Raw genomic sequence first — 20,325 nt, forward strand, 5'->3', positions numbered from 1 at the left:
CATAGTGGGTTTTTTGATGAAGTATGTATTAAAGAAGAAAGAGGGTGTTTGCAGACTAGAACAATGTAAAGACATTATTTAAACTTTCTTAACCAGAGGATGCAGAGATTACTTAAGCCCTTTTAAGGGCTACAAGTTAAGCACTACATATTATGTTCTACTGGGAGTTCTGAATCTTAAGAAAAAAAATCTACACCTGTGTAGGTAACTTTTGATTTTATATTTTTAATATCCTTGTTGAAGCAGAGTTTTTGGATTTTTATATTCCCAGTTGCAGGGAAAGTGATTGATAGTCTTCACTTTCTTGTAAAACAAAACACAACTAAAAGGCAAAATTAATATCATACATATTTTTTCTCTGTTTCTCATGCCCTTCATCACAAACTTCATTCTGTTTTTAGGGGAAAAACAAAGTTAGGCGAGTGAAGACCATTTATGACTGTCAGGCAGATAATGATGATGAACTCACATTTGTTGAAGGAGAAGTAATTATTGTAACTGGTGAAGAGGACCAAGAGTGGTGGGTATGTATCTTTCCCTTTTAAAGTTCCACATAACTTCGTTATGACTTTTATAGGAAAACCTCTTTTTCCAAACGTGGAGGGTTTGTTTTTATTTCTGTTTGTAGGTCGTGGGTTTTGTTTTTGTTTTGCTTTGATTTTTGTTTTGTTTGTTTTTGCCTGAGCTAACAGCCAGCCCTTAAACTTCTATTAGAGAAAACCCTTTTATCTGGGCTAACAGACTCTGGAGAGTCTGTTACAACCAGCCCCCCTAGGTTTAGCTTTATTGATGGCTCATACAGCACTTATTTACACATGCCCCTCTCTGTAATGCATACAGCCTTTCATTAAATGAAGAAATGGTGATTCTTACTCCATTTAACAAACTTACACCCTCCACGAAGATGAGATGTGTAATTATCTTCAGTTCACCCAAAATGTTAAGTTATACCTACAGGGGGTGCTGGAAATCGAAAGAATAGTTTGCAATTGATGCTATATGGTGATGGTTTTCTTCTTAAATGAGGGGCAGATAACATTTTCTTTCCCTTCTTCTCTCTCATGTCCCAGTTTTATACCATACTCACTCTATTATGGACTGCACATTGTTCAAGTGCTAACACCAGGTTTTTCTCAACCTCACATGAAGGCTCCAGTCTTTCTTGACAACCCATGACATCCAAGACAATCATGTCCCTAAAGCCCTGCTACATCATATTTCCCTGCCAAAGAATTATTCCTGGGGATAATGAGACAGATTTCAATTGACTGAAACAAATTCTAATTGCAGTGCTGCCTGTGATACCCTAATCTAGGTGCAGCACAACCTTTGCTGTTTTGTTTCCAGCTACGTTTTCCTCTCACTCATCATATAAGTGTGGAAGATTCTTAGCTGAAGAGCTGATATCAAAAGAGCAGTGCCCAGTGAAAAGTGCCTGTGTTGCCCATATCACCTAGTCCCTGATTACTGCTGCATTCCCTGCTGAACCTATTTTGTAAAGTGGCTTTTTAAGCCCCTTGGGGACATGCCCAGCAAGTTGCATGAAGCAGCCCAGCCTGAGTTTTTTTGAGAGGGGAAACAAGGGCTGTTGACTCATATGCTTCAAAACTTTGGCTCTCCAAGAGGAAATGGCCAACCCTGTATGTTTCCCTTTCCCATTTTGTAAGCTTCTGGAAGAGGAAGGAAGGTACACCATTATTCTGAAGGTAGTGAGCAGCGGGGTGAGAAGAAGGTTATGTGGTCAGTCAGGGCTGCTGCTCCAGTGCTATTCAACAGTTTATAATTATGCATTTTAAACATGGAAAGTTCATATAAAATATTCCATTATTTTTTAATCTCTTTGAATAAGTTTATTGGTTATTTCTTTATAAATAATCATTATGCAAAAGATGTTGTAGTTGAAAGATGCTTAATTAGACAGCACTGATTTAATATGGTGGGTTCAGTGGGGTTTATCACTAGTGTTATAAACACAAGTATGCACCTAAATCATTAACTGTCGTACTAATTCAATGAGAAAACAGCTGGGCTTTTATCACCTTAAGTGAAACATGCACAATATCATAAGTAACTTCACAAATATATAGCAGACAATTCCCTTCAGTGAGATGTTTAGGATTTATTCACTTAGATAAGTGGCTTGCAGAGATGTTACTGAAAATCTGGCTATCAGACAAAAGAAACTCAGGCTTCTGTTTTGGTGAGATTCTTGAAATTCAGTGATGTACGTAAGTTTCCTAAAAAAAATTTGAGTTTTATTCTCTTTAGATTTAATTTGCTTCATTGCTCTATTTATAATATGCTTGTGCAGTTTCATTTTGTTCCTTTACACAGATTCAAATGTTAACTACAGTCTGCTTCAGAGCAGAGGTCCAAGAGGTTGCTGAGGCTCTGTGAGCAGTTCTGCTGCTTTTGAATGAGTGCAGTCTGTGAAGTCTGTGTGTACACATGCACATCTATAAATATGTATATCTGTACCTTCTTCTCCTGTGTTGCAGATTGGCCACATCGAAGGACAGCCAGAGAGGAAAGGGGTCTTTCCAGTGTCCTTTGTGCACATTCTGTCAGACTAGTCTAAACAAACAAATCCTAAACTTGAGCATTGCACATTCTTCATGCAAGACGGGCTTTTTAGCAAAAGCAAACGCTGCTGCCTCCCTGTAATCCTGTGCACAATTGTATATATAGCTGCTGTTACAAATTAAGAATTCATTTAAGTTTCACCTCATGAGGTTGAATTATATGTATTGTAAATATACTGTGTTATTCTGCCTTTGCCAGTATTATGGTAGCCTTGGAACCTGGCACGCCTTATCGGGTTTGTTGAAGCCATCCTGGGCATTTAGCACTTCCATCTCTGTCCGTGCTGTCCCACACGAGTGGACTGCCAGCTTTCCAACATAGGTGGTCTCTGTCACCCACGTAACTGTACAGAAATTACTGTTCCTAATAACTTGGTATTCTCAATATACAATTAGCAGAAAGTTAGAATGAGTGAATGGTTTTGGACAATTTAAAGATCAGTCTGCAGTTCATAAGTGTATGCAGTTTACAGCTATGAAACCCACTTCGATATTTATTTAATATAGTGCTCAGTTAAGTGTAATTATGAAGACAAATATTCACTGACTTTACAGATAACAGTAATGTTTTACAGTGTGCATACAGCATTTCATGTTTATATTTTGTGGACCTATGCCAAACTGTGATTGCAGTTCCCCTGTGATATTACCTCACTATAAAAATTAACAAATTTATTTCATTGAAAACTTACTTTAATGAAAATTAGTCATATTGTTCTTTAGTAGGTATGTGTGAAATTTGCTGGTTTCTTTCACTGAATTCTTAGTAACCAAGGACTTCTAGCAAATGTTAACTGTTGACATTGTGCATGCATTTAGATGCTTACTTGAAACCTGCCTTTGTACAAAAGTAGTACTGTAGTCATATAGCTACATTTGAGGAAAAGAACATTTTAACTTAATTGCTATTCAGGTTAATGTGAGCTTGCAACAGTATTTGTTTATAGCTAAATTGGCTCTTTGAAAACTGATTTTGTGGATTTTTTTTCCTCTTGTCTTCAACCTTGCTAAAAGTTAGTTACCTAAAATAAATTTTTTAAGTGGTGATATAAGGATAAATTTAAATTATTTTTAATGCTCTAAAAAGTGGAAGCTAAGATGACCTCTCATGCATTTGATCAGGCTGTTAATGGTAGATCTCAGATCACAAGGATAAGGCTGGTTTTCATGGAGTTCACCAAACTGACAGTAAGAGTTGTAACCCAAAGCACAAAGTAACAGACATATGTCACAAAACTAATTTCTAAGAAAATCTTTGGAAGGCTGCATTTGACCTGAGGTTTCTTGAAAGTTGGTATAAAGTTGCATTGCCAGAAAACACTTCAATGTATTACTGGAAACTTTAATTTCCTGTATCACTTTTAACATAATTTTTAATCTTTTGAAACATCATGCAATTGTGTTTTTCCCATGGTTTGTCTGTAGCGGGTTCCATGACTTTCATATGTAGTTTTGTATTACTTGCTTTAAATGTTATTTTGGCTTCAGTACCTAGTGCTGCTATTTCAAAGCAGATTGTCTTGGCTGCATGGAAAGTTTTTCATTTCATAAAAGCATATCTCAGACTTTCTGAGGTCTTTCATTTCTAATACAGTTTTACAAGACTGTAGTCAGTGAATATTTAATTCTGTTTGTGATTAATTTAGAAACAAATATCTGTCTAAATCCCACACAAAAAAAAAAAAAGCAAAACATTTTCAACTATTAATGATTTTATCATTTATTTTAAAAACAATGAATTCCAAAAAAAAAATATGCAATGAGTGAGCAAGCCTGCTGGCATCTAATCTTCAGTATTACCACCTCCAGTATTTCAGACTTTATTCTGTTTTTATGGAAAGGAAGTCAGGTTTAGCGTTTATTTAGCATTCCATTTTATCCATTACTACAATGTTTTAAGTTGCATTAAAGAACAAAACCTATTCACTTTTGTGGTCAGTTGTATTTTTAAGTGATCTTGAAATAAACTGATAAATGCAAATCATATAAAGAAAACCTAGGCATGTAAAATTATGTAGAGTCAAATGTCTATTCTTTTCTACGCTCTTTAAAATAGTATACATATGCATTTTATAAAATTAAATGAGTTCCATAAGGAACAATAGTTCTGTTTATTCTGGCTTATTGTGGATCATAAGAAATCTGAAAATGTATGATATTGATTGAGTTTAAGTACAGTATTATATTTGAACTCAATGAGCCACTGTCTGCAATTTTGTATATGACATAGTATTTGGAAAGTCTAAATCTTTATGGAAAATTAGCTGATAAAGGGTTGGGGGGAGGGGCAGGGGAAGGTGCCCCCAGAGGGGGAAGTTTGCTCTGCAGATGATGTCTTATTTACTGTTGAACAACAGTTGCTATTTATTTTTTTATTACATAGTACATCAGCGTGTACAGAAATCAGATCTGGTCATGCCACTAGTTAAAATCTTGACTTCTCATTGAATGTTAAGGTAAAACATCAGTACACATGTCTATTCACATGTATTTAATGTGACAGTTTTTGAGTACTGTATGTGTTAATTTCTACTTTTTTAATATTTAAAATTGCTTTTAAATAAATGTATTCAGTTGATCCCAGATATCTGAACAAGGCCCTTTTTGTCAACTGGAATATCTTCTAAGGAGAAAGTCTGGATTCCAAACAGGTAGAACTAAGACATTTGAAATGTTTTCTCTTGAATATAAAGCACTCCTTATATAATGCAATTAAATGTATATCTCTTTAACAGCTGTTAAATATGGATGCAATTGCCTTTATCTGGAAAACTTTACTTACTAAAGTTAGCATCAAACCACTTGTTTTGTCCATGAGTTTCGATTGCTTTCTCTCAGCAGGCTCTGTGGGCTCCCAGCCCCCTCTGTTGTTTCACAGCAGCCTGTGGGGTTGAAGGAACCATTCACAAACTTGGTCTGTGGGCAGGATCTGCCAACCTGACAGCAGCTCTCGCACCAACTAGAGCAGTACTAATCTTTCCTGGGTGGAGTGACTCTTGCTTAGACTTTCAGTCCTGACCCAGCTTGCAGAGGTTGTATTTCCCCCGTCGCTGACTCAGTTCTTGGATGTTTTTCATTTAAGACCCATTCCTGTCAAAGCTACTCCAAAATGAACAAGTCACTTGAAATTGCTAGAAAGCAATGGGAACATCCTTTAGCCAGAGGAAAAGCTGGAGTGTGGAGCTATCAGATCTGGTTTGTATCAAGAATAGTAGCTGCCACAGCACAGGGCTCAGGAGACTGCTGTGAGAGATTCTTCAGACTGGATTGAGGCACTGATGTGATGACCCACCATCACAGAACATCCTGCTTGCTGTATTTGGGGCTTTCAAATCTATATAGGCTCCACATGGTGGGGTTGGAGGGGGAAAATATGGATGTGGAGCAGAAGAATCAGTCTGGTTAAATATCATGCTCTTTATCAATTTCTACTGTGTCACTGTATTTCAGATAACAGCATTCAGAGAGACATTGATTCCAGCAGTCTCAGTTCTCTGTCCTACTTGTATTATGTGTTCTTCAGTGACATGTATTGATTTCTTTTCCTAAGTCAAAATTAAGGTGGATATCTCAAATACTGTTTGGAGCAGCAGAGAACAAGACAAACACATACCCAGAGAACTTCCTTGTTATTTAAAGTTTCAGTCTCCTTACTGTTCTCCTGGCAAACTTAAAGCTCATAGATAAACAGAAAATTGGCAGTCTATACCAGTGAAAGTGGTGCAAATATTAAATACCAAAGCATGAAACTCAAGATAGCTCCCTACTGCACAACAGAAAACAAACAGTTCAACCGCATAAATCTGATTTGTTTTCAGATGCTTCTCCTCTCCAGAACTTTCTAGTTCTGTGTGATAGTTCGCCTGAGTATCAACAGAAAACAATTTTATTTTTCCATTCTCCACACTGTTACATAGTTTCATGCCACTCACACCCTGGACTGGGAAACCTCCTGTGCCATGAAACCAGAACTAGACAGAGAAGTAAATGTCCATAAGTAAATGAAGTTCAGTTTCAGGCCTTGCATTCTTACAGAGACCTTTTCACCTTAAGAGTTTAAGGCTCTCAGGGATACTTTTATTAGATGCTTCAGGCCTTCTGGAACAGCCGGCGGTTTTTCAGGTGGATGCAAAGTGCACAAACGACTGTAAGATGTTTTCCTCTGCATAGCTGCAAGACAACATTTTTCGTATCTAATACAAACGAACTATTCTAAGTTGTCTTAATGATACTTTTAGGGCTATACATAACAAGATTTACAGCTCTGTCATCTGCCGAGGGAGTGCTCAGGTTTCTTGAGATAAGCTAAGTTCTGTTTGTCAACTCGTGCTTAAGCTGACACACCCCCTGTCCCACCCCCGAGCTGCAGCGGGCACAAAACCTGCACGTCTTGGCTGGTTCTGGTCAGCTGCTGCTCGGGAACAGTAAAAACGATAGTGTGTCATGGTACAGGCTCTGCCTTGTTCCTCTGTAAATTACAGAACAGATCCTCCCGGCTGCAGCAAGGCGGATGTCTGCTCCAGTCCTTTTGTAATGGTGGGGGCAGGGAGGAAAGTTTGTGACAGCTGTCACATCTGCTAAGCTGTCAGAGCAGAGGGGAAGCTGGTCGGTCATTTTCTGCACCACCTAAAGGATGTCTTGAACAAGGTTTAAGCTTACCAGGAACTTTAAATCCAGTGTTGACTCTATTGATGCTGGTTCCTACCAGTTTGAACTTGGTTCTTGTAGTGTCTGATCAGAAAAATCCCTTCCCCTTGTGCATTCTGCTCTTCTCTGAAAGGCTGTGTGGAACTAGGTCTATTTCCAAGTGGGTTTTTTAGGTTTTTTTCTCACAAGGCTTAAAGATAATTCTATGCCTCAATTACCATCAGAAATTATGAATCTGATTTCTCTCTCGCAGTCCCATTGAGTGGATTCATCAATCCTGAGCAGTGAAACAACTGTTCTAGAAGGGCTGTATTGGAGATTGTTTCTTGTATTTAATTTTGTTCTGTTAAAAACAGTAGCATTAGGCTTTGTTTTTTGATAAATAATTAACTTTCCCAGTCTTTTCCTCAGGGAATGCTCCAGTAATAACTTGCTACTTCTGCCTGCAAACTTACAAGCTTAAGTTGCTCTTAAACCCATTTTAGTAATGTTTTTCATCTCTCCCTATTCTCACATCCCTGCTACAGTAAGTGTCAACAGTCCCTCCAAGCTGGGTTTCCTAGTCTTTAAATAAAAACTTAGGTATCAGAAAAGACTGAAGTGTGCTCCTGAACTTCAGACTGAAGGAAAGACAAGGCACCTTGAGCTGAATGTGCACAAAAGAGGTCAGCAGCTGTTTGGTGATTGAGCAGAGGTTTATTGTGGTTTTCCATTGGAGCCTGCAGATTTCCTTAATGACCTGACACCAGCGGCCACTTGCTGCTTTAGACACCTCAAAGACAAAGCAGACTTTTTTAAAGTAAGTAAAGGTTCTACTGCCTGTAATCACTTGTCTGTTCAGCATCTATTCCCATTCATGGCTCCAGATCTACATATCCAAATGCCTTCCCTTTATTCACTGTAGGGTTTGAATTCAGAGCTGTAGCCCTACTTTAACAACTGTAGGCAGGAAAGCAAGAGCCCCAGGCAGCTGATCAGTAAGTGAGCTGAAGCCAGCCACATGCTCTCATTTCAACTGAGATTTTTTTTATTGTGTGGAATCCCACCCAGGCACTGAGGAAAAAAAACACATTGTGGAGCAATTTCAGGACCACTGCACTTGTTCTGACCTCTGTGGATAGAAGTGGGGGGAAGAAGGGCAGATTTGTGATCCGTAATACTTCTCAGTGTCTGTCCTCCCTACAGGAACTGGGCCAAGCTCTGCAGAAAGAAACAGAACAAATGCTAAACCTGCCTTGATAGGGTGCACAGAGCTGCTTAAAAGGGAAATTTGGCAGTCTGGACATCTGGAGAGCAGGAAACATCTTCATCTCTGAACTGACACCAAGTGACACTGGAAGATGGGGAGTTACAAGACTTTTGCAGAGTATAGAAATAAATCTGAGCTCTACATGTGTTACAAGGTAGAATGTGAGAAGAGCAGGGGACAGAAGCCATCACAAACCACAGCTTGGACACCTTGGAAAGAGTATAAATGACTCCATGATGTGAAGATCAATCATAAGGAGTCAGCAGCTGTCCTGTGAGCACTGCCTCTAGGCTGACCACATACTTACCTGATAGTCAAGGTAATGCAGGTTCCAGTGAAGTGAAGGTTCCTTGTCCTGGAGAAGCAGCAACCTCTTAGCAAGCAGCACTTGGGGCGGGAGGGCAGCAGGGCAGTGAGACCATCTGGTCAGCATTATGCAAGTAGCTGCTGTAATTTCTGGGCCCTGAGAAGGAGCAGCAGGGCCTGTTCCTCCACATTTGGCTGTAAACAAGGAGGTGCTGCTGCCTTGCCAGAGCAATCTCTGGCTGCAGCATCACACAGGACCCAGGTCCACCCTTAGATGTGGTTCTGGCATCCACAGTTCCTCCTTGGAGCAGATCTGGAACAGTCACCTTGCTTAGGGACAGATCATCCTTTAACTTGGCACTTATGTTCCCAGCCAGGTTTGTCTGGATGAGATGCTGCTGGGTCCTGCAGAAAAGCTCCTTCTGTTCTGCCTTCCCTGCTGGCATGTAGAGAAATTTGAGAGGGAAAAAAAATAACAAGAAATTTGGAAGTGGAAAACCCCTCTCTGCTTTAAAACCCTTGAGAGCAGGATATGTTGTTCTCATTTACCCATGGCAGTCTTCCATCTAAATGTTTTTCATGCAAAATGGAACCCCTGGTAATGTTTATCTAGATGGGGGCTGCCAGGGGTCATCACTTCCCTCTGTCTGTAGAGCAGGCACCTGCTCTGCCTATGATCCACAGCTTTAGCTGCTTGCCTGGTGGAATTTAAAAGCACCAAATGAAGTACTTCTGCATAGGGGTCCCAATACCTACGGGACTTCTCCGCACCCCAGCCTCACTGCTGCCCATGGCTCCTCTGCTTTGGGCAAAAACCAGGACTTGTAGCCATTGTGGCAAGGCCTGGGCCTTGGGGGCTGCAGAGTGAACTGAAGCACCACAGCCCCCCTCCAGCAACTGACAGTAAAGCTGGGAAGCAAAATGCCATTTAGAGAAATTACCTTAAGACGTGTTACCCACACCTAATCCCTGTCCCTTACTGAAAGGGATTGATGGTGCAGGAGAACAACAGCATCTGTTGCTGGAGGGAGAGCTTCCTTGAGGAACAGATGGAGAGGCCATGTCCTGGGGGGACCCTCACTCTTCTGCAACCAAGATGTCATCAGTTGTCAACAGGAAGAAGATGAAGAAAAAACAGAACAAGGTGCCTCAGAGATGTCACAACTGCTCTGGACTCTTAAGTGTAGCTCTAGAGATGGAAGGAGCTCCTGGGGCTTGAAGGAGAAATTAGGCCTTGTCGAGTTTTTCCTTTGATCCTCCAAAGTTAGTCTTACAGACAATGTCTCACTGAAGTGGCTTGGCTGCCAGGCTGGATAACCAGGCCTTGACCATTGCAGGGGCCAACACCTGCGTTTGGAGTTGCCCCGTCCCAGGATGTCACTCCTTCCTTGGCCACAAACCTGCAGCCCCAGGCGCTGCTCGGGCCAGGGCAGCTCCAGCAGAGTCTGCAGGCATGAGACTGATGGAGACGGCTGGGTTTTGTTGCACACATTGGAAGCCTGCAAGGTGCTCAGGCATGTGGCTGCTCCCTTCCCATGGCTGCAGAGCCTCGCCCGTGCTGTGTTGTGTGTGTTTCGTGCGCGCTCGCCCAGAGCAGCCCGTGAGGGCAGGGCCGTATCTGGCTCCTCACGAAGGGTCTCTCCTGGCCCCCCGGGATGGCTGTGGGGGCTGATGCGAAGGCTCTGACCTGCGCTCATGCTTTACCCCCGGCCCGGCGGGGTGAACAGCCGCGAGTGCCGCTGGCCCGCGGGGGCTGCCCGGAGGCGGCGGGGAGGGAGCTTGTGAGGGGCCCGGGAATCGGGGCCGGGCGCGGCGAAGGTGCCGGGGCCGCCTCTCCCTCCCCCCGCGCCGCTTCCTTTTATATCGATGCGGCACCGCCGCCCGCAGCCACAACCTGCGGCCGTGACGCCGCCGGCAGCCGGAGGGACGAGGCTGCGCCCCGTGCCCAGGTAAGGGCTGCCCGCGGCCCCCGGGCACGGAGCGGGGCGCGGAGGCAGCGGCGAGGGGCGGCTCGGCGAGAGGGAGATGGGGATCGCCTAAGGAGCCGGGAGGAGCCGCAGCCGAGCCGTGGGGTGGGCGCCCATGGGGAGCCGCGGGGCGGAGAGGAGCCGGGAAGGAGCCGGGGCAGCCCCCGCCCCGCTGTCCCCCATCCCGGGCGGGAAGGCGCAGCCCCACAGAGGATGCTCAGCGCTGCCCGCGCCTTCCCGGCCGCCTCCCTCGGCGCCGGCTGGTCTGTGGGGCCGCGGGGAGAGCCCAAGGGCGGCCGGAGGCAGCTCTGCTTCCTCCAGGGCCCAGGGACTGCGGGGCCGCCGGGGTCAGGAGGGGCCGAGGCGGATCTGCTCCTGCCTGTGCGGGGGTGACAGGCCGGGCACGGGAAGTCCTGTGTGCCCTGGGTCCAGGCAGATCCAGCGAGCGGTGTGACAGCCCTGACACCAAGCCTGTCGCCGCCGGACTGGAGCCCAGCAGCAGCACACTGGGCTGGCCGGCCTCAGCAGGAAGCCATGGTTTGGTCCTGTGCGCCATGGGTGTTGTTTGTGGCCGTCCTGGGCTGGGAGCAGCAGTGACCATCTTGGATGGAGGCTTTTTGTACAGATTGCAGTGTCAGGCTGAAGACTTACTAGTCGTTCACGCAAATCTTGTACCTAAAAGTTCAGCCCAGCAGGCAGAAATGTGCTGGACTGGCTGGTGAGAGGGTGAACACTTCTGCTTTGGGGGATCTGGTACTTCCTCATCTGGGGAGGAGCAGTGGTGTGGTTGTGATCCTGACTGTGTGTGAAAACTACCCCTCTCCTAAGCAAGCTGTAGCTTTTCAAAAGGGTTACTGCTGAAAAAGAGTAGCACAGAGGAGCCCCTAAACAGTGAAGATTACCTGGCTCAATGGTTTGGAGCAGAGTTACCCTTTTGCCATTTAAAAATGAACTCTTATCCCTAATAACCATTTTTTAATATATGTAAAAAGTGTATACATTCTTTAAGACCCAAAAAGCCATGAGGATGATGCTTATTTAGTGTTTTGTTAGGTATGTGATTGAAACAGTAAGAAGGCCCTTTTATTTCATATAAACAAAGAAAACCCTGCATCTGCACTCCAAACTGAGAAGTGCTTTGAAGAGATGTGAGATTTTGGTGGAAGTTTAATGTCCTCTGTTTCAGGGCTTGGCTGAAGATGAGGTTTGCAGTGGCTGCTGCCTGTTTAATGTTGAGGATACCAGAACTGATGCTGTAGGGAGTTGGGGATTGTTCATGGTACCTACATGTGCTCCGAAGGACCCTCTCAGGTGCACACAAACACCCGGGGTCATTTCAGTGCTTGGCACTGCTTAGGGTCATCTTGCCTTAGAGAGAGGCAGCATTTGGCTCCTCCTGTGTTCCCTGCTGAGCAGGGATCAGGAGCCTGTGTCAGTCCAGGCAGCAGGATGCTCTCCAGCTGCTGTTGCAGACAACAACCCCTACCTGCTGCTTTCTTGCTCTCTGGAAACACTGCTCGGGCCAGAGGCCTCATTACTGCATTCTCTGACAGTTGTCACTGCTCACTTCCCCAGGGTTGGTGATGTGGTTTCCTCCATGGCTCAGCAGGAGCCCCTGGCATGAAGGAGCTTTTGAGCAGGTCTGAGGCAGTGCTCTGCAGAGAGACTAGGAAGTGCTCAGCATCCAGTAGAACAGTTCTACCGACAGGACTTTTAAAGACAATACCAATAAAGTCCAGAGCATCCTTTTCTCTAACTGAGATCAATAGTTCAGACAGCTCAGCAAGGAGTGTGTGCGATGGATTCTCAATAATCGGCACAGCACAGCTGAGGCTTGAGGAAAAGATTATTAGGCCTCATTCTGTGTCCCTAAATGTGAGTGTGCCTAGCAGGAGCACTGGTAGAGGCTGAGGCACTGAGGGGAGTTAAAAAAATGTTAATGCTTCCTCTGAGCATGGAAGAGCACAGCCACTCTCAACTACTATTTATTTCTTTGTACTCAAAGGTATCAGAGGATACATAGTGGCTCACAAAAATAAAGACTGGTATTTGAGATACTTCCTGTGCTTGTTGAAGGAAAACAAGGCCCAGAGTATTTTGAAAGTAAAAGCATATTTCCTGTGAAAAACTGCTGAAGTGACGTGTGAGATTGGTTCGGAGCTGGAGGCACAGGCAATGATTCAGGCCAGCAGTGTTGGCAGCTGGGCTGGTGTGAGGCTGAGGGGAGGGTGCTGAGCACCAGCCTGTCTAAACCTGCAGATAGGGCACGGGCACAGCATCATGTGCTCCTCTTGCTGCCCTGGGAACAGGCAGACAGGCTGTGTCCTCTGGCTGCAGACAGCCTCAGGGGCTTGATTAGGGACTAGAGGTTGGTCTGCCAGCAGGTATAAGCAGCCCTGCTCTGGCAGAGTAAGTACATGCTCCAGAGGCTCCATAGAGAGCCAGTGTAGGTCTCTGGGCTACTCAAGCACAAGGGTGATTCCATTGTGGGATCAGGACTTTTTCTATAAGCTGAAGGTCATTCCTGCATTGCTCTCTCAACCCTGACATAGAAAGACTTGTCTCTGAGGTTAATTCAGTCCAAGACCTGTCCTTCTGATCATCTGGTTTAGGTTTTCCTTTAGTGCTTACCATGGCTGCGAGACTGCTTATCAGCTGAATCACTGCCCCCATGCAGACCTGCACGGTTCCACTGGGAGCTGAATCCAGCTCAGTGGCTCCCAGGAGCCTTCTCTCCCCTGCAGCAGCTCAGCTCGGAGAGAGGAGGTGGCTGGGAGCAGAACACAGCCCTGACAGTCTGCTGGAACACAGTTGCTGGAGCTGGTTTTCAAATCTGCAGCAGGGCTGTATCTCGCAGTGGGTAGGAAGCACTTTGCACAGTGTCTGCAGTTACTCAGCTGTTGGAAACCTTTGTTCTGTGCTGCTCTGTGTGGAGCTTGATATAGCTTGGATTTTTTTATTTTTTTTTTTGGTGCTCGAGTTCTATTACTGTCTTTGCTAGGTATATTTTAAAACAAATACTACACACATGAATTTAATCCCTTGAAGTATTTCTGCACTAGAGATGCTCAAACTGAGTGTATCTGTGACCTTGTGGTAATAGCTGGGATAAGTCTAATAGGTAGCTTTGGTTTCCATTCGCAGCAGTTTTTCAGGTGCTGCAAGCTGCATTTCTATCATAAAAATTCATTTTTTCTAAAATTTCTTTCTAAAGCTGGGTTTGCTGTTTTGCAAGAGTGCTGTAAGATTTACCACAGGGTTTCCAGTGGATGAACTCATTTCTCAAAGGCTTGCTGGATAGAAAGGGAAAAATACCAAGTCTTCTGACTACAGCAGAAAACTAGGAATTTTATCTGAGTCTTGCTAAGATAGTCTTTGTCACAACCAGAAATAGGACCCCCCCCAGTCCCAAGCATCTGCCTTGTTCCCAATCTTGAGGTCAAACCTCCTGGCCACAACCCTCTCTATTTAAGAAAAAAGATGTAGACACAAGTTGTAATCTGTGCTATGAAAATCTAATCTGTGACCTAATTTGTTGTGATACCATGAAGAACCTGTCAGTAGCAATCATTGTAACCCGTGGCACGGATGCACTGCCGGCTTTCCAAGAGTGCTCGCTCGCTGTAGCCCCAGAGGGAGCAGTGTCATGCCAAGTGAGTACATTTGGGCTTCTCCACTGACAAATTTGGGAATAATATACAGACAACTCCCAGGTTGCTTTTGTTATTCTTTTAAAATGGAAGAGGTATGAGCAGTCTTACTATGTGTGGAAGGGAACCTCTTCTGAGGATCCCTGTGGAACAGGTTGGTTTGAAATGTGTGGGAAGGAATGAGTTGCAACCAAAACTGGACAATTTTCTGTGCATGCCATAATAGCTGTTTACCTGTCTGTTGTTCATTCCCCATGACCATGGCAGCAACTTGGATGAAACCAACTCACTGTGTGAGTGGTTAAAGGAGGGACTTGTCTGAATAACTTCTCACCAGTGGGAGCTGTGGTTGTGTGGGCTGATTCTCAGAGGGCAAAACTGGCTGGCTTCTGGTACAGCCCCTTTGGGCCAATTTTGTTGTCCTTTAAGGAGAAAAAAACAAGGACTTTTTTGGTGTGTTGCTGAAAACATAGCACTGTCAATCCTGCTCTGCAAGGCTAGAGAAAGGAAGGAAAGGTTTACAGGTCAGGAATGCACATGCAATAGGCTGAAAAACTGGGAAGTGTACTCCTAGGTCCCTGCACTGCTACGTCTGTCAGGGAAAAATCTTAACTAAGGAATTACTTCTGTATCAGAAACAACAGAGCTGGGCTTACATTTTGTTTGTATTAGAAATAACTTCCTTTTTTTTTTTTTTTTTAATATTATCCTTCAAATGCTTTACTTGATAGTACTAAATTAAAATTTACAGAGGCATGCAGACTGTTAACAACTGTTGACATCCATGTCTGGTTAGTGAGACCATCAATCCGTTTGGACTTTGAGATCCAGTAACCTAGATCCAGTAAGATGCATGTGCATGGTCTGCTGCCTCCCCTTTTCACCCTCACTGGAGCTACTTGTGCTCCTGTTAAGGCATTAGATCTTAAGACATCTTCTTTATTTTGAGCCTCCTCTTTATTTTCAGTACTTTGTTCCATAGTATACATTAGGTGTATGTTAACATAGAATATTTGCATTCTGGTAGTAATTTGTGTGTTCTTTTTTTTTTTTGTATTTTGGTGTACTTTTACCCACCCTGAGCACTCAGAGCTCAAGTTTCAATGTGTTATTTGTTGATTTTTGTTCACTCCAGGCTTTTCCCTCCACCCACTCACTTCCTCTCACAAATGTTTCCTCATTTCACCACATTTTCACACCCATTTCTAGCACAGGGTTGCCTCCCACTGCGGGCAGGCTCAGCACTTCATCTAGGGTTCACCTCTGCGGGAGATGGGCAACAGATCCAGGTGTGAGGGGAGGAGAAGAGGGAGGAGAAGGTGCTTGCCCATATCAGGGAATATGGGCAAGGGGATGTGGCAGGGAGAGGAGGTCTGGGTGCAGGTGTATTTTTGGGCAGCAGGACCAAAGACATTTAAGTGGGACAGGTGAATGAGTGGAGGGAGTGAAGATAGAGAGTGCAGCTGGTTTTATGTTATGCTCATGATGGGGCACAGCACAACCTCTGCATGTGCTGGGAGACAGCCAGGCACGCTGGGCTGGGTCCTCTGAGGTTTGAGGAAGGTGCATCTCCAGACCACACTGCAGCCAGGCCAGAGGCCCTCAGCAAAGCACAGGCAGCTGAGGTAGCTCCAAGTTTTAATGTGCAATTTTGTTCTGTCTCCCTTTTATTTTTAACAAAACGTTTCTCACCTCCCCTTGGACAGCACCAGTTTCTTAACCACACAGAGTGCATCTGGCAGCTTACAACCTGTTAAAAAGAGGAAAAAATACCACGATGAAAATAACATGTCTATAGTTTTAAATTAGGTAAGGGCTAAAATTAGTAGGAACAGGCCTGTCTGTGGCTGTGCAAACCAGCAGAGAATTAACATTCATCTGATGCTGAGCAAGGCAAGCAGAGGTTTGCAGCTCACACTTCCTTCGCCTTGTCCAAGTCCTGTCCTTGCAGCTTCACTTCCCGCAGGGCTCAGTCACCAGTTAGCAGAAAGCTGTGCAGATACCACTGACCTTGTGCCAATACCGAGAGCTACTTTCAGCACTGTGAAGTGTTAGCAACAGCCAGAGAATTTTTACCACACTCCTTTCATTTCTTTGCTCAACTGCTGTGAGTGCAGCTCTGGATGCATCATGCTAAGGTCACTTGTTGTCAGAGCCCTGGATGAGGCCTGAGTCCCATGCTGGGGCCCGGATCCACCCACCATTTCCTCGGTGAGATAGGAGCCCCCAAGACACTTGTTTCCTCTTCCCAGCTGTGGTTTACTTTCCTTTTCTGTAATTGTGTTTCTGTTAACAGGGCTGCAGTAAAAACTGGTTGCTGAATTATTCACCTCACTAGAATAACTCTCGAGTGGTTTGGTTCTTCGCAGACTATTTTTCATCTCACATCCTGGCGTTGTTTTCATTCGCAGCATGACCCATGCAAACAGGTTTATTTGTGCAAGTTAAAGTGTGCAGTAGATTGGTGGGGTGATGTGTTTGAGGGAGGGAGAACAGCAAGAGCCTTCATCTCTCTCCCCTCTTCCCTGGGAACTGCCGTGCTAGGCTCTGTGCCCACTGCCAAAGTCAAACTCCTGGGAGTGAATGTTCTTCCACCCTTAGCATATCCAGAGGAATCAGAGGTCATTTGGAAATCAAAGCTAAACAATGCCTTAGTGCAGCTTTGAAAAGTTTACTCAAAAGGCTGGCGTTGCTCCAGTGTGGTTAAACTGGTGACCTCCCTCCCGTAACAGCACCAGAGAGGGCTCTGGTCAGGCTGTCAGTGGGCAGGGGTGGCTGCAGAGCTTCACCCTGGGTGGCAGGGCTGGATTCACACTCCTTGACCACTCTCCCAACAAGAGCATGCAGGGTGCAAAACCAGGGAGGGCTGGACTGTGCCAGGCACGTTGCTGCCCAGAAGCCTCTGGCAGGGGTTATAGTAGAGGCTTGTGAGGTGTCCAGGGTGCTTCAGGCAAGGGGCAGGGACCATCCCCAAATGGAAAAGCCACACAAGACCTGGACTTGGCTTGTTTCCTTGGGTTGTGCCTCCTCTGAACTATCCCATGGAGGGACAACTGGAGGCTGTCTCTGCAGGCCTCATGCAGCAGCATGCTCCTGGCAGTGAACAGCTGCTGGCATCAGGGCAGTTACATGATGGATGATTTATGTTCCACCATCTGCCAGAGACACAGGGACAGAGTGTGTGATGGGGAGTATGTCTGTGGTCTGCAAGGTCTAGGGATGATTTGGGCTTCCATGGTGGTTGGTCTGAATCAGTCAACAAAACTTATATGTGAAAAATAGGAGTCCAATTCCCACTCTTCTGGCATTCCTAGAACTGAGGAGAGCAGGTGCTCCTGCCTGTGAATCCTGACTCTCACTGAAGGAATTGCTCATGTCCAAACACCATCTTCTGTGCTTTAATGGGTCTGTCAAACATCCTGCTTACCTTGAAGCATTAAGAAATACTTACTGTACATGTTAGTGTTCTCTATTCAGTGCACTCTGAGTATCACAGATATCACTGGCAATGGCCTACAGCAATCCATCAAATGTGAATGAAGAAGCCACTCCCATCTCTATTTAAGGACTAGGACCACGTTTCTTTCCCAGGATTACTGCCTTGAAAGGAGATGGTTTTAGGAGTGCCTCCAAGTTGCAAATCTTATACCAGGACTTCTTGTGATGAGAATCCACAGCTGATACATCCTGGTTACTGGCATTACCATAATTGCATTTATGAGCAAAACCTGCTTTAGCTCACTTGCACCTGTTTTAGGTGTGCTGCTACGCCCCTGTATGCCTGGACATAACAATGAATCACAACACCTCTAAAATACATTTATGCATTGGGGTATGAATGCACCCAGGACCTGTAGCTGCTGTTCATACAAAAAAACCTGCTCTTTTAAAATTTGTTAAAGTTCTGTTTGGTCTGTCATCTTTTTCTTAAAAAATAAACTACCTGATGTGAGAAGCACTTGGTGGATGTACTCTGAACTCTTGTTTTGTGGGAAAAGGCCACCTGTATGGTGTCTGTGCCACCCCACATGGTTTTGCACAGGTCTCCCAGGAGATCACATAGCTGGCACAGGAACAGTAAATTCTTCCCCCTGCAGACTCCTACAGATGCCAATCAGTTTGAGGAAGCAAGAAAGAGGAGCAGAGGCCCAGAAGGACGATACTATGTTTAAGTGAGCACGTAGAAAAGGCCTGATCCTGATAAGCTTGAGTGCCCACTGAGCCCACTGGCAGGCTGGAGCACTTATCCAGGGCCCTTGGAGAGGACTCTCTGATCCAAGGCCACCACACAGATCATTCCCTATCAGCACATTGCCCGGTCCTGCATGGCTTTGGAGCTGTTCCTGGGTAGTTTTCATAGAGCTGAATACAGTTATTTACATGTTGCACAGTGTATGGGCTTTTCCTCTTCCTCTTAGCTCTGTTTGGCACTGCTGTACAAGTGTCTGTGAGGGAAGTTGTGTTCTCAGTCAGTGCCCAAATTGGTGTAACTTCCCCTGGACAGCGGCTCCCAGAACTGCAACCCTGTCTGCACCAGCCCTGCTGGGGAAGGGGAAGAGCAGAGTCTACTCTGCACGGGGACTTTGGTGAGAAACTTCCCCTGCATTTGTTCTCCTCCTCTGGTTCCTCATGCATGAGATGATCCGAGTCCCCATGTCCCCATCAGGTGACATTCACCAGCTGGGGTTTCTGCAACAGGGGATGCTCGAGTCTACTCGAGAGGAGCTGTGGGCTTCCTGTGAAATCCCCTGTGGAATAATAGCACACACCCCATCCACATTAGTACCCATGTGCCCAGCATGCTGCAGCCTCTCATCAGCCCTGCTGCTGGAGGAGCTTTGGGGGGACAGTTGGAGATGTCCTTGCTTCAGGGGGAAACCAGAGCAATCCCCTGCTGGCCCTGCTTGCTGGGGTTCAGCACAAGGAGCAGATCCCCTTTCACTCCCCTCTGCTGGGAGCTGCACCACCTGCTCAGGTGTGCAGGGACACAGGAGGGAGGTGAGCCGTGTTTCTGCCCCCAGTGCCCTGCCTGCAGCCATGGCAGAGCCCCCCAAGCCTTGGTCCAAAGGTGGGTGGTGGTAGTTCACACCCAGCTCAGACCCACCAACTTGCCAAGCTGGTCTTTCTCCAAAGTTGCTCCATATCTGCTTTACCCTCTTCTGCAGTATGGAGCCCAGACCAGCATTCAGGCTTTGCCGTGTTCCCTTAAGGTTTGACCTACTCACTGTATGTCAGACAGTTGCGGTGTGTTCTAAATATTTCTTTAGATCATCTTTCTCATAGTGCGCTGAATAGTTTCTGAGCTGGAAGAGCAGGCAGAGCATTGGCCTGGGAACAAATTAAGCTACCCCCTCTTGATATGTTTTTACTTTGTTTTGTTTTCTTTCCTCCACTATTTTGTTGGGCTCCAGTACTACTGTGAATTTCACTGACATCAGTAAAACACTGACAATTTCTGCAGTGGATCTCAGCAGGATCAGAACTCTTTGGAGATGAAAGCATATCCCATGTGTGAAAGACATATTTTCAGAGGTCACTGAAATTCGTTCCCTTGTCCCAGAGCCTCATTTTGCCCTAGACACTAATATTGCAAGTGCAGTAGGTGAATTTAGGTTCCAGCCCCATGAGAAGATACACTAGTTAATACAGAGAATGTTAGAAATTGTCCTTCCTCTCTCTGATGTCATTTTTATCCCTTGAGTGTAGAGAGATTAAAAGATAGTTGATGAACATACTAAACATTCATTACACATTTCTCTTCCAGTATCCAGCTGACCTCAAATCTAGAATTAAATGAATTTGCATTTGTTTCTAAAAGTATCTTATTTTGTGAATCAAAATGTCAACACATTTGAAAGTGGTCCCACATGAGACATTTGTATCTCTTGGAGTTTAAATTGCTGGATCAATGTCCCATTAATACT

General features: G+C 45.0%; 2 protein-coding genes and 1 long non-coding RNA gene across 8 annotated transcripts in view; 2 read left to right on the plus strand and 1 right to left on the minus strand.

The window, feature by feature from the left end:
• Window positions 1-5,383, plus strand: part of ASAP1 (ArfGAP with SH3 domain, ankyrin repeat and PH domain 1) — a 142,595-nt gene extending 137,212 nt beyond the window's left edge. For all 4 annotated transcript variants that reach the window (XM_086879090.1, XM_086879104.1, XM_086879099.1 and 1 more), the window contains 2 exons: window positions 402-524; window positions 2,499-5,383. In XM_086879090.1, the coding sequence (XP_086735216.1) occupies window positions 402-524; window positions 2,499-2,573 (198 nt within the window). In that variant the 3' untranslated portion in view covers window positions 2,574-5,383. The remainder of the gene's footprint in view (window positions 1-401; window positions 525-2,498) is intronic.
• On the minus strand, window positions 4,277-11,018 carry LOC111925135 (uncharacterized). The gene is made up of 3 exons (XR_015283851.1): window positions 9,726-11,018; window positions 8,786-9,220; window positions 4,277-8,429 (listed from the first exon to the last, which is right to left on the minus strand). It is a non-coding gene; the product is annotated as an uncharacterized LOC111925135 (long non-coding RNA).
• The window catches only part of CYRIB (CYFIP related Rac1 interactor B), a 97,327-nt gene continuing 87,554 nt past the window's right edge, over window positions 10,553-20,325 (plus strand). For 2 of the 3 annotated variants that reach the window (XM_086879173.1, XM_086879235.1), the window contains exon 1: window positions 10,657-10,733. The gene's annotated coding sequence lies outside the window, so the exon portion shown is untranslated. Of the gene's footprint in view, window positions 10,734-20,325 lie in introns of all 3 variants that reach the window. The other variant, XM_086879129.1, reaches the window with a different exon arrangement.

This window comes from Cyanistes caeruleus, chromosome 1 (genome assembly GCF_971803275.1).
Source record: "Cyanistes caeruleus chromosome 1, bCyaCae1.hap1.1, whole genome shotgun sequence".
NCBI lineage: Eukaryota > Metazoa > Chordata > Aves > Passeriformes > Paridae > Cyanistes > Cyanistes caeruleus.